The sequence below is a fragment of the Miscanthus floridulus genome, chromosome 2 (genome assembly GCF_019320115.1).
Source record: "Miscanthus floridulus cultivar M001 chromosome 2, ASM1932011v1, whole genome shotgun sequence".
Lineage (NCBI taxonomy): Eukaryota > Viridiplantae > Streptophyta > Magnoliopsida > Poales > Poaceae > Miscanthus > Miscanthus floridulus.
The window spans coordinates 182,345,963-182,358,759 of NC_089581.1; the positions used below are offsets into that span (position 1 = coordinate 182,345,963).

At 46.3% G+C, this 12,797-nt stretch overlaps 1 protein-coding gene across 1 annotated transcript; it reads left to right on the forward strand.

Moving 5' to 3' along the window:
- Positions 1-7,825: 7,825 nt before the first annotated feature.
- Positions 7,826-11,518, forward strand: LOC136540914 (phosphatidylinositol 4-phosphate 5-kinase 2-like). Its single transcript, XM_066532955.1, has 8 exons — positions 7,826-8,425; positions 8,516-8,683; positions 8,787-8,952; positions 9,273-9,383; positions 9,509-9,702; positions 9,797-9,927; positions 10,071-10,173; positions 10,899-11,518. Exons 1-8 carry the CDS (start codon positions 8,016-8,018, stop codon positions 11,203-11,205), a joined length of 1,590 nt encoding a protein of 529 aa, XP_066389052.1. The 5' UTR covers positions 7,826-8,015; the 3' UTR covers positions 11,206-11,518.
- The last annotated feature ends 1,279 nt before the right edge of the window (positions 11,519-12,797 follow it).

Below are 12,797 nucleotides of genomic sequence, written 5' to 3' on the forward strand. Positions count from 1 at the left end.
GAGAATTATACCCCGACGTGTCTAGCAAAGATGCCCCCATCCTTCCTGACCTCCCTGTCACTAACTATGACTGTGGTTTCCCGGATCCATATTTTTCAATCGAAACATTCGGACACAGCGGTGCGTTGCTTCTACACATACAGTCGTTTTAATGTAAGAAATTATTTTCACTATCCTTTTTCTTTATTTGTATAAGTATGGTACTAATATTTTGTTGGAATCTCGTTGTGTAGGACCATGAGAGGTGCCTTTTCTTTTAGTGGATCGACGGTGTAGACAAGTTTGATCCTAGGTACCTCCTTTTCGACGATTGGTTTAGAATGAGACATCCACGTGAGCACTTCAAGCGGTGGGTTCCACCCCTAACCCTCTGCCAATGACGGCTAAGGAGAAGCACATAGCCATAGTTAGACGACTCAAGGAACCTTCTCTGTGCTATTGTGGAGATCGAGCTGTGATAAACCCTAAGAATACGTTGGAGTTTGTGTGTCTAAACAAGCATGAAGTAAGTGCAAAGTGTATGTGTTGGAATGTTGAGCTATATGTGTTCATGTAGTAATGTCTACTTATTTAGGTGTTTTCAATGGCAAAGTATCGTTTCAAGGAGTGGTTGTATGGTCCTAAGAACCAATGGCCAGAAGAACCACGAAAGGTTAAGGAAAAGAAGAAAGAAAGGGTAATTTACAAAGCACCTCCTGTCATGTGCGAATGTGGTGTTAAATCCAACTATGGCCTAGTCCCTTCAGAGCTTGGAATAGACCATTATTACAGCCATATGGTTGGGTATGATGGGGTTGGTTATTTTTATGGTAAACATGAAATCGTATTTTATTTATTTTGCAAAGACATATATGATATAATTTTTGTTTGAACAGAGCACTAAAAAATACAGGTGGGAATGTTATGATGGTCAAGCTAAGTTCTTGGATGAACTGAAGAAGAGGCAAGTAATTGCATGAAAGAGTTGATATGGACCTGACTACGTCAACCTATTCGTTAAACATCACAAAGAAAAGATGCGTGAGTTTGCTAGACAACGCGGTATTTGTAACCGGATCGATGTTGGGCTTAACAAATGGAGATTGGAGAGACGGATGATATTAGAGGAGGAGAGGGCAAGGAATGAGGCAAGGGAGGAGACAAGAGTACAGATGTAGGTCTTAAACAAGCATGTTGTTGTATTATGTGCCAGTGAGTGCTTGAAAGTATTTTTTTCGTTGTCTGATTTTAAATGTAATATAATCGTGTTTCTAACTTATTGCATTTCATACATGAAAGGATTGGTTGTAGCGAGGAACATGCCACAGAGGTATCTCGTGCAAGGTATAAGGAGAAGAAGTTAGATGAGCATAGATCACGAGTTGGTCGCACCGTTCAATCACCGATTATATTGTCTGATGAGGGGGACAAGGATGAGGACGACACTGGTAGACTGAGTGAGCTCATTGCTCTAGCAGAGGTGGACTTGTAGGCCTAGGAGGCTAAGGACGATACTGGTAGACTGAGCGAGCTCATCGCTCTAGCAGAGGTGGGCTTATAGGTGGAGGAGGCTGAGGAAGACACTGGTAGACTGAGCGAGCTTATCGGTCTAGGACGCACTGTCACCCCTGGCGTTGGGGAAGAGAACACAGGCAAATAGGTGTAGGATCCACGCCCTGCAGTAGTACCCAACTGTCTCCTCATCTACCTCCTTAGGGCACTATATGAACTCTTCCCGTAGCCAGGAGATGAGAACTCCAGAAGTGCAAGCCCCATGCTCGCCAAGCTCATGCCCAAGGAAGGCCTCCACTCGTGCTCTCCAACCCTCTGACCTGCACTGCATGGTGACTGGGTTGCCGTGAATCCTTAGGCCTAGTATCTTCTGACAGTCCTAGAGCATGACTGTCATCTTTCTGAAAGGTAGGTGGAAGCTGTGAGTCTTCGGCCGCCACCTATATTTAAGACAAAGTAAGATTACTTGTCAAACAGGTGAAATTGCTCCATCCTAGAAAAAAATGAATGAATTAGAATTTCAATATACAATGAAACATAAACTTAGAAATGTATAAGTAATTAACACAAATACAAACATAAATTGAGACATACATAATTAATTAAATGAATATGACAAATATAAAATAATAAAATCCACCAATAGTCGCATCTCACTAATCTGCCAATGGCAACTTCATGAATTATGGCCAAGTCTACAGTACTTGCTGCACTCGTACTGCTCAGGGTCAGTAACAAATGGAGTTCCTCTCGCACACCTCATTCTTCTAGGTATCTGATCCATAACCATTCTATGCCTCGTCCTCTGCCTTGATCCACGCTTGTTCCAACGGTAAGCTGGATCCTAAGTTTTTCTAGGCGCTAGGCGAAATCTAGGCGATGACCCCTAGCCTAGCGACTAGTCTAGCCTAGGCTAGCATAGGCGATGCTAGGCATTTTGCTAGGCATTTTGCCAATTTAGTATAATATATAATATATATAGCATGATATATATATATTTATATAGGAGAAATCATGAATAATTTAGATAGACATACCTTAGGTCCTTAGTCCTTACTTGTAGTTGATACAGAATAACAGAAGTGATGTTCCTTGTAGTTGATGCAACAATAAACAAATTACAAACACACACATGCAATCAAAGCAATCAGCCAATCAGTATATGCAATTAGATTTTAGATTTTAGAAATCAAAGCAATCAGTATGCCTGTAGGCTGTAGCAATCAACCAATCTGAGTTTCAGAACATGCAATCAGATTTCAGAACAAGCAATCAGATATAATGATATATACATGCAGTACTACAGCAATTCACAGATTCATACTTCAGATTTCAGAAACAGAGGAGAGGAGAGCAGTAGGGAAACAGAGCAGAGCAGTTCAAGGAAGCAGAGCAGAGCAGGGGAGGACATACCTTCAGCTTCGGGCGTCGGCCTTGGGGGCTGGGGCTCTACCTGAGGGAGATGACCGCCGGGGAGGGTACTGGGCGGTGGGGAGTTGGCTGATGAGGAGGCCCTTCGAGGCTTCGATGTGGGGAGGAGGACGAGCTGGGCGGAGACCGGGGAGGAGTTGAGGAGGATGAGGTCAGAATGGACTAGCAGGCGGGGAGGAGTGTCGGTGCCGGCGGAAGCTGCTTCCCGGCGGAGAGGAGTGTTACCTGGCAACGGAATAGCATCGCGCGTGACTTTGGTACCCATACGTGGCCTTATCCGTCGTGCGCGCGCGGCAATTTCCCCCTGGCACCAACCTTTCCCATGCGTGCGCTCATCGGCCGCCACGTAATATTTTGGGCGCGCTGGGAAACCCGGGCCGACTCGAGTCGATTCTGTGCCGCCTAGGGCTTCTGGGCGCCGCCGAGTCACGTGGAGGCGCCGCCTAGGCGTTCCCGTCGACTTGAGGGGTGACTACCCCCTAGTCCAGGCGCCGGGCCATAGCCTAGCGACTAGGCGCGACTAGGCGCATCGCAGTCGTCGACTTTCAAAACTTGGCCTAGATCTGCAATGTACTTCGGCCCATCATATGGAGACCACTCTCCAGGGTCCCAGAAAGGCACGAAGCGGGCTCCATGTGTGCACAAGCGTGTCAACGCTGAACTCGTGAGGTATCCTCCTCTCGATATTATAGTTGCGATTCCTAGCTGCTGCCACCAAATGAGAATATAGAAAGTGGTACTGCCTTGGTTTACTATAAGTGCACTTAAAATCTTGGAGGACAACCACATATATCCTCGACTCTTGGACATCACCGTCGTATGTTGTACCGCCCCTATGCTCGACCTGATAAGTCCCTATGGCATGGTCAAAGCATGTAACCTCATGTGTGCCGACCCTTTCTCTTGCCTTCTCTAGGTGTGCTTTTGGTTTCGAAGCCCATATCTCTCCATCACTCCGCAACTGCAATGCATGGGCGTGTCTATCGTTGAACTAGGCAACAAGCTTATAGAAGGTGAATCAAACAATTACATTCACGGGCATACCACATATCTCCAATAGCAACTTATTGAATGACTCTACCATGTTGCTGCACTGAAACTCGTACCTCCATCCACCGGTGTCGTGAGCTCTTGTCCATTTCTCTAAATCCCTCATCAAACCTATGAGCCATTGTCTACCTTCTGTATTTGATGCGATTCTAGCCTGCTCCAACTTTTCTTGAAAGTACTTGTCCTCAAGCTGTCGAGCAGCCTCCTAGAACAGATCAAAGTTACCCTTCACACCATCCTTTTGGAGTAGATTCTCAGTAAGGTGCCGAGTACACCAATGATGATGCAAAGGTGCATACCCCTCTATCTGCTCTCGTACGACATTAAGTATGCCCTAGTGCCTATTAGATATGATGCCAACCTTCCTGCTAGGCCCAACCATGTGTATCCGGACTAGCCTTAAGAACCATCCCCAACTGTCATTGTTCTTCTTCTCAACCAAAGTAAATGCCAAAGGAACCAACTTGTTGTTCGTGTCACAGGATATGGCTATAAGAAGTGTGCCCTGGTATTTGCCAATCAAGAATGTACCATCAATGGAGAAGATAGGACAACAGTGCCTAAAGGCTTCGACACACTAAGGGAAGCACCAAAAAGCACGGAAAGAATATATGCCTCCCATCCTTCCATGCATTTGGTTTTGGGATGTACTCATAATGCATGCCTGGATTCATCGCTTTGATTGCATTGAAAAGAACTAGCAGCTGCTCATACCCATCCTCCTAGTCCCCATATATCATCTTCTACGCTCGCTGCTTAGCCCTCTATGCTTTACCATAAGTTATCACATAACCTCCATACAACATATCAACGGTCCTGATAATTGTCCTCACCTTTATGTTGGGTTCTCCCTACAAAATTCTCATCAACTGCTTGGCAATGAGGGTAGATGTCAACTGCCGATGCTTAAGTGTCAGCTCATGGTCAGCACAATTGTGTAGCCCGATAACTTTTGTGATCTTCCATTTTTTGGTTACCTGTTGCTTTTTTGCACAAACCCTCCATGGGCAGTGTTCCTTGTCACACACAACTATGTAACGGCGCTCTGTATATGAATGCAATACCTTGTAAGGTCTCTTTTGTATTACTGCAAAAGCCCGCAACCACCTCTTCAAAGCAGGGAGGTCATTGAACACCCTCCCATTCTCAATTACCAGTTAGGACCGGCCTTAGGAGCTTATAGGAGCTCATCATCACATCCTTCTGCAAACGCCTGATCAGAATGAGCAAGATCATTGAACTCATGAACTCTAGGATCACGGTGGCCGGAAAAGATACGCCTCATCATCTCAACATCACTCTCCGTCAGCTCTCCAACAGGGTGTTCATCATCAGAATCAAGAGCCCTAGTCATCTCATATGGCTCCGAATCATGCATAATTTCAACACTATTAGAGCCACGGAATCCATCTCCAAAGTACACTTGCGCAGCAATAGGGGGCACATCCACATTCTCAGGAATATCTCCTGCAACATCAGTAGAGAAATGAGGAAAGAATAAAAGAAATAGATGTAAGGAACGGGGTAAGCTCCTAAAAACCATGCGGTTAAGACACTTACTCGGATGATTCTGTATCAAAGGGACTTCATAAGAAGGATCTATCACGGAAACATGAGTCTGACAACCATCTCCAACTACCGCATTAAGGGCAGATTGAGCATCAGGAACCATAGGTGCAATCTCCACATGCAGATAAGGTTTCAGAATGGGAGGATCGATGTATGCCTGATGATCCATTGCTGGGGTAAACCCATGAGGGATGGGATCAACTAACACCCGACGCACAACCATGTCCAAACATTGCAGCTAGCTCTTCATAGCCGATCTCACATAGTTCTCCCACTGATCCGCACAACCAATTAAGATCATTCGCCTAAAGATGTTGGGAGGAGAACCTAGGTGCAGTACACCATCAACTGCAATGCCATCATCTCCAAGGCAATGCAGCTCCTCCCGAGCCCTTGTAACCATCTCACTAAATGAAGGCCTATCACTGAATAGTACAGGCACGCTTTGCATGTCAACAAACTCAACATATCCATAGCGATCGCTTTCAACGGTGTCTCCATGATATATGGTCACTAGGTTGTCCATCTAGTTCAAACACGTAACGAAACACATGCCTTTTAGTCTAAATTAGACGATACATAGTACCTAACAAGTATTTTCTAACTACAAACTAAGTAAATAAGATAATAACTACGTATATATACAGTGTACTCACTAAATAGCTAGATCATATTTAGTTAACTAAATATGTAACTACATATCTAAGTAGTTATCTAACTATATCTATGTACATATATATATCTATGTTTCTATCTATCTACATATATATCTCACTAGATCACTAACTAAATCAATTATCTGAGTCATCACATTAACTAGTAAATAATAAATGTCAACTAAGTAGGTACATTGCATATTCATAATTTTTACCTTTTCAACGACTAATCCGCGGACGTCGACGGAGTCGCAGCGGACGATGGGCGTGGGTCAGGCCGATGATCTAGGCCGGTGGTGGCACGGCCGGCCGCTGCAGGTGGCGGGGTCGGCGGTGGAGCGACCGACGACAGCGGTGGCGCGCGGCGGGCGCGGGATGCCCGGGGCTCCGCGCGACGAGTCCGACTCGACGGGCGCGGGAGGCCGCGCCCGAGGCTGGCGGTGGAGGGCGGCAAGGCGGGGTGAGGCCAAGGAGAGGAGAGGGTGCGGCATGGGCGTAGGAACTGGCGAGGGGACCGGGGCGCGGGCGGAGGGGCGCTGGCCGTGGCGGCGGCGCGGTGCGGGCGGCCAGCCGCGGGCAACGGCGCGGCGGGGGGCGCGGGCCGGCCGCGGTGGCGCGACGCGGGGCGTCCTCGGGGGGCACGGGCCGGCCGCGGTGACGCTCGGCGGGCTCAGGGAGCGGCGCGGCGCGGGTGTGGGCGCGGGCAAGGGCGGCGGTGGCGGTGAAGCTCGGCTCTGTTCTTCTAGGGCGAGAGAGGGAGAGAAAGAGAGGAAGAGAGGTGCGGGGCCCATATGTAATGAAGGCTCGGCGCCAAGATCTACGGCGCCGAGCTCGACGTCCTACCATGTCACCTACCCAGCTTAGGAGCTCAGCGTCAGGGACGCTGTCGCCGAGACGTGTTAGGGTCCATTTTCTGAAATCTTTGTTTCAGGGGTCTATTTACGAGAAACTTTAAAAAAATGGTTAAAATGTAAAAAATTCGGAAGGGGAGCAGCTGCATGTCTGCTGGTTGCTGCTTTCTACGGATGCAAAGCCCTGCCAGCCTGCCTCGAGTGGTTGGAATGGGCCTAGCCCAATTGTACCCGTGTGATCGTGTGGACTAGAGTCCAGACCAGATGTTGCCCTCTTCTAAAGGCTCACCCAATTCTTTTTTTTCGGGCCTTTTTTCGGTGAGGGTTCTTCAGAAATGCAGACAGTAGAACTTCGATTCGTTTAGGCCCAGACAAATTTTCTTCCTTTTACCGAGTTTGGAAAACCTCTACCAACTCACTTTGGGAGACATCATCTGCTACCATAACAGTGCGGACTTTTTCATAACCATGACATCCCATTAAGGTGCTGCATCTTTTGTCCTTCATTGGGCAACATATTTTTCAAAAGATTGGATGTATACGAGTTACTAAAAAGGAACACATGAACCGCTGACACCCTCTTGCAGTCTTGCATATTTTTGGAGGTAGTTTGACCTATATTTAAGATTTCCGCTCCTCCAGTGTTGGCAAATCCTTTTTACGTAACCTGCAAGACAGTTGAATCTGCAAATTGTACCGTTCTTTCCTTTATGAATCATCATATAGATCGTCGGTACAAGTTCTAGTGCGAATGGTGAGCTCATCGCCTCATCCTCCTTCCTCCACGGCTCCACCCGTCAGACCGAAGCCCGAGCGCGAGCGGGCATCTATCTCGTCTCGCCTTCTCGTCCGGTCGTCCCCTAAAATGAGAAACCTAGTACTGCTGCTATAGAAGTCAAGTCACTCGGCTCGCCCGCGTGCCCAACCACCCGGCCGCGCTCCAGAGGCGCCCACGGAGACGGAGCCTATGCCACCGGGCGCCGCGGCTGTCGCCGCCGCCTCGCAACAGGCCGACTGCTGCGGCCACGGGCCCGGGCCCGGGCCCAGCTGGCGCGGCGGCGGCGGCGGCGGCGGCTGCGACGTCCCCGGCGGCGCGTCCTGCAGCTACCTGCCGCTGCGCAAGCGGCTGTCCGTGGACGGCAAGTTCCCGGCGCCGCGGATATGCATCTGGGAGTGCGACGGCGAGGCCGGGGACATCACCTGCGATATCGTCGCCGCGCCGCTCCGCCGCAGCTGCAGCGTGAGGGCAATGCCGCCGCCGCCCTCGCGGCCCAGGCCGCCGCAGGGGGGGTGGAGGATGATGTGGCGGCCAGGAGGCCCCATCTCCAAGGGCCACCGGAGCTACGGTCTCATGCTTAACCTGCAGCTTGGCATAAGGTACCAATGCTCGCTCCGCTGCTACGTTTCCGTGTGTCCTTTCCTTGGGATACGCTGCGTCTCAGTGTTGCTCTGGTATTCGTGCCGTAGCTATTCGGTGGGGAAGTCATCGGCGCTGCCGTTCAGGAAGCTCTCGTCATCGGACTTCGACCCGCGGGAGAAGGTGTGGACGCGGTTCCCGCCGGAGGGGTCCAAGCCCACGCCGCCGCATCACTCCGTGGATTTCCGGTGGAAGGACTACTGCCCCGCAGTATTCAGGTGCCAGACTATTGCTCTGCTGCCCGTGGATTTTGGTCATTTGGAGAAGAATGGCAATGGTTTATGCGCATGGATACATTGCCTGACTGCTATGTGATGCCAGGCACCTAAGGAAGCTGTTCGGGGTGGATCCTGCGGACTACATGCTCGCCATCTGCGGGAGCGACACGCTCCGCGAACTGGCGTCGCCTGGCAAGAGTGGGAGCTGCTTCTTCGTTACACAGGACGATAGATTCATGATTAAAACCGTGAAGAAGGCAGAAATGAAGGTCATTCTTAGTGATAGTTTGATTTTTCTAGACTAAATATCTTAGTTCATGAGCTAGTCACATGCATGTTTTGAGTTTTCTTCGACCACTTTGATCATCTTTAATTCTGTGCCTGAACGATTTCTGCAAAATGAGATCTATCGATACAAAATAGCTTTTGTGATACCCATTTTTAGCCGACACCTGCTCCTTTTTTTTTTCTAGAAGTCAGATTCGTTGTCCATCTTTATATCCCAAATTTAGCTTGTTTGCAGGTAAGAGTACACACTAATATTAATTGGCGATATAAACATTGGTTTATTCAAAATATTCCCCTGCAGGTTCTAATTAGGATGCTGCGGAGTTACTATGAACATGTTTGTCGGTACAAGTCCACTTTGTTGACAAGGTTCTATGGCACACATTGCATCAAGCAAGCTGGATGTCCCAAGGTAAGCAATATTCACGTGAAGATACATACTCATAACTCGTATAATTCTCTTATTTGTTGTTGTGGACTTGTGGTATTTCTATGCAAATTTTCTCGACAATGACATGATGCCAACCTAACAACTAGGTCCGGTTCATTATAATGGGCAATTTTTGCTGCTCAGAGTATAAGGTCCATAGGCGTTTTGATTTGAAAGGCTCATCACATGGTCGTACTATTGACAAAGCGGAAGAGAAGATCGATGAAACAACTACTCTAAAGGACCTCGACCTTGATTATGCATTCCACCTACAGAGATTTTGGTACAATGAGCTGATGAGGTGAGTTTCGCATTAGATTGAATTAAGATAATTGGCTGCAATATCGTGACAGTTGCATGGACCAATCCTAATTTTGATTCATGTTATCGCACAGGCAAATTCAGATGGACTGCACATTCTTGGAGACACAAGGGATTATGGACTACAGCTTGTTGCTAGGAGTTCACTTTCGTAATGATTTCTCAATGTCTAAAATTGGTGTATCTCAGTTTATTGGTTTGCCAAGTAAGTAGCATAGAATTCGGTTAGTTTCAAACATTCTGAATTGTGGCAAGCATATATTTTGGCACATTAGCTGACACTCACCTATTTTTTGTTAATCAAATGTTCACTAGTTTTGATATAACATTGACAATGTGCCTGATCAGAATCCACGGGCAAAAGAAAATCATTTGAAGGTGGAGGCGATGTTTGTGAGCTTTGCTTTACGGAATCTGGATGCAAGGACAGAGATTTCATTGTTGACTCTCGGTAACATATTGCTTTCGTGTCCTCTTTCAATTTATTTTATTTTATTTTTTTGCAACTTATTCTGAACTATCTGGTATAATGAAAACTCATTATGAACGTAGTTGTAATAAAGTACCATACCCAGTGATGGATCAATATCATCATTATTTGTATAAAAAACTGATAGATCACCAGAATATTAGGTCATAATTTTTCTCTTTTTTGGGCGCTATTGTCGTTCGGAAATTGTGTATTGCATATGTAATATGTAATATTTCACTGTTAAAAAGCTACCAATTGCTCCTGGCTACTTTTAGGTGTACCTACTCACTAGCTGCTTGCTTCTATGACTGCATCAGTTTTACTGTTTTGATAATTTGGGTACTGCCGCACCACAAAGTAGAAGCTCTGTTTCTCTAAATTGACAAGTAGTTCAATCTCCTACTTTTAGTTGGGAGATTGCTACTCTCCACTATGTCAAAGTGCTGATTTTTATGTTGTGTTTTCAGTAATGCAATTTTATGTTCTCATCATGATCCTACTTTGTTGCTCCCTATGTAGCCAACAAACAAGGAGCATCATGGGGTCATGTGTGTTTGTTTAAGTCAAACCCTTATAAAGGAACCCTTAAGACACCTTTAACTTTTGGGGCTAATATTTCCCGAACTGTAGCTGTTGCATACCATAATAATATTGTCGAATCCTTTCCGTTGTGCTAATGTAACTCATGTGTCTGCTCTTATCAGGAAACCACTGGTCCAGTTAGGCAAGAACATGCCCGCCCAGGCAGAGCGGAGGTCGAAGAGAGTCCTCGATAAGTTTCTCCTAAACGAAAGGCACTTGTTTATAACCACATCAAGTGGCGGATTCCGGGATGTCTATCTCTTCTTTGGAATAATTGACATTCTACAAGACTACGACATAACCAAGAAGCTCGAGCATGCATACAAGTCCTTTCAGGTCAACCCTGGTTGCATTTCTGCTGTAGACCCGAAGCTATACTCGAGAAGATTCCAAGACTTTATTCGCAGAGTGTTTATCAGAGAACAGTAAGAAAAATTTGCCCAGCGTTTACGGGTGACTGCTCCACTGACATTTTACATCATGGGATCGATTGGTGAAGTCCTGGGTATGATCGTTTCACCGATCCCGAGCGTGCCCTGGAACGGTGGAAAGGATGGTCGGTTTACCCGACGCACAGTTTTCTGAATAAGGCCTCGTTTAGATGCAATTTTTTTCAACCTGATAAATAGTACCACTTTCGTCTTATTTAGCAAATATTGTCCGATCGTGGACCAACTAGGCTCAAAAGATTCATCTCGTAATTTTCAACTAAACTGTGTAATTAGTTATTTTTTTATCTACATTTAATACTCTATGCAAGCGACTAAAAATTGATGTGATGGAGAGAGAGAAAAAACTTGGAACTTTGATGGGATCTAAACAAGGCCTAATTGGCGTCGAGGGAGGAGCACTGCCGACACGCATGCTAATGCTGAAAGGATGCGGGCTAAAACTATAGAGCTTCGCCTTTTCAAGGACTTGTAAAATGTAAGTGCCGGTTCCATGATTGCGGAGCACATACCCAAACCTTGTCGTTTGGTTGGCTGGTTGGGTATCGTTGCTGGTTTGTGAAGAAGTATCGCTGACTGGTTTGTATAAGAGAGGCTAAAAATTTATGATTATTTACGACAAGCCACAGCCAAACGAAAGCTTAGGATGCTTGATGGATACTACCAGTATCTTGGCCGAACGGGGATCAGAGATTGTACATGCACATACTGTCGTCTAGTGTATACCCTAGATGGATTTAGGAACTGATGCATCTTGTCAGAGTTTAAAAAGGAATTTGGATGCATTCCTGCATTAAGTATTAGGCTGTGTTTAGTTGGGTGAAATTTGAGAATTTGGCTACCGTAATACTTTCGTTTTTATTTGGCAATTAGTATTCAATCATGGACTAATTATGCTCAAAACGTTCGTCTCGCGATTTCCAATCAAACTGTGTAATTAGTTTTTTTTGTCTACATTTAATGCTTTATGCACGTATCGTAAGATTCGATTGACTACTATAGCACTTTTTTAAAAAAAACTTTTTAAACTAAACAAGAGCTTACTAGCATCTTGCTTTTACGCTTGCGGTTGAAACGTCTCTTGTTCCAGACTGTTTGGATGAATGAATTCCTGAAGCAGCCATGTTCTTTTCGCCTGCTCCTGCTCTGGGTCTGGCTGACCACGGTGGTGACTGGAGACTGGAGTATGGAGGGAGGCAGAGGCCGTGTTTAGTTCGCCAGATTCCGCGCCGCCCGAGCGTCGTTTTGTTTTTATTTGGTAATAATTGTCCGAGTGTTGACTAATTAAGTTCAAAACGTTCGTCTCGTAAAGTACAATTAAACTGTGCAATTAATTTTTGATTTCATTAATATATAGTACTTCATACATATACCACAAATTTAATGTGACGAAGAATCTTCTTTTTACATCCTATCAAATTCTAGAATTTAGGGGCAACTAAACGTGGCCATAGCACCACTCGCAGTCCTGCCACTGGCTCGGCGAACTGGCGAAAGATAAATAATAAGTGGAAAAGCGGAAGGGGGAGGAGACAGGCATCAAAAGGAGAGAAAGCGGGTGCAGGGAGATGC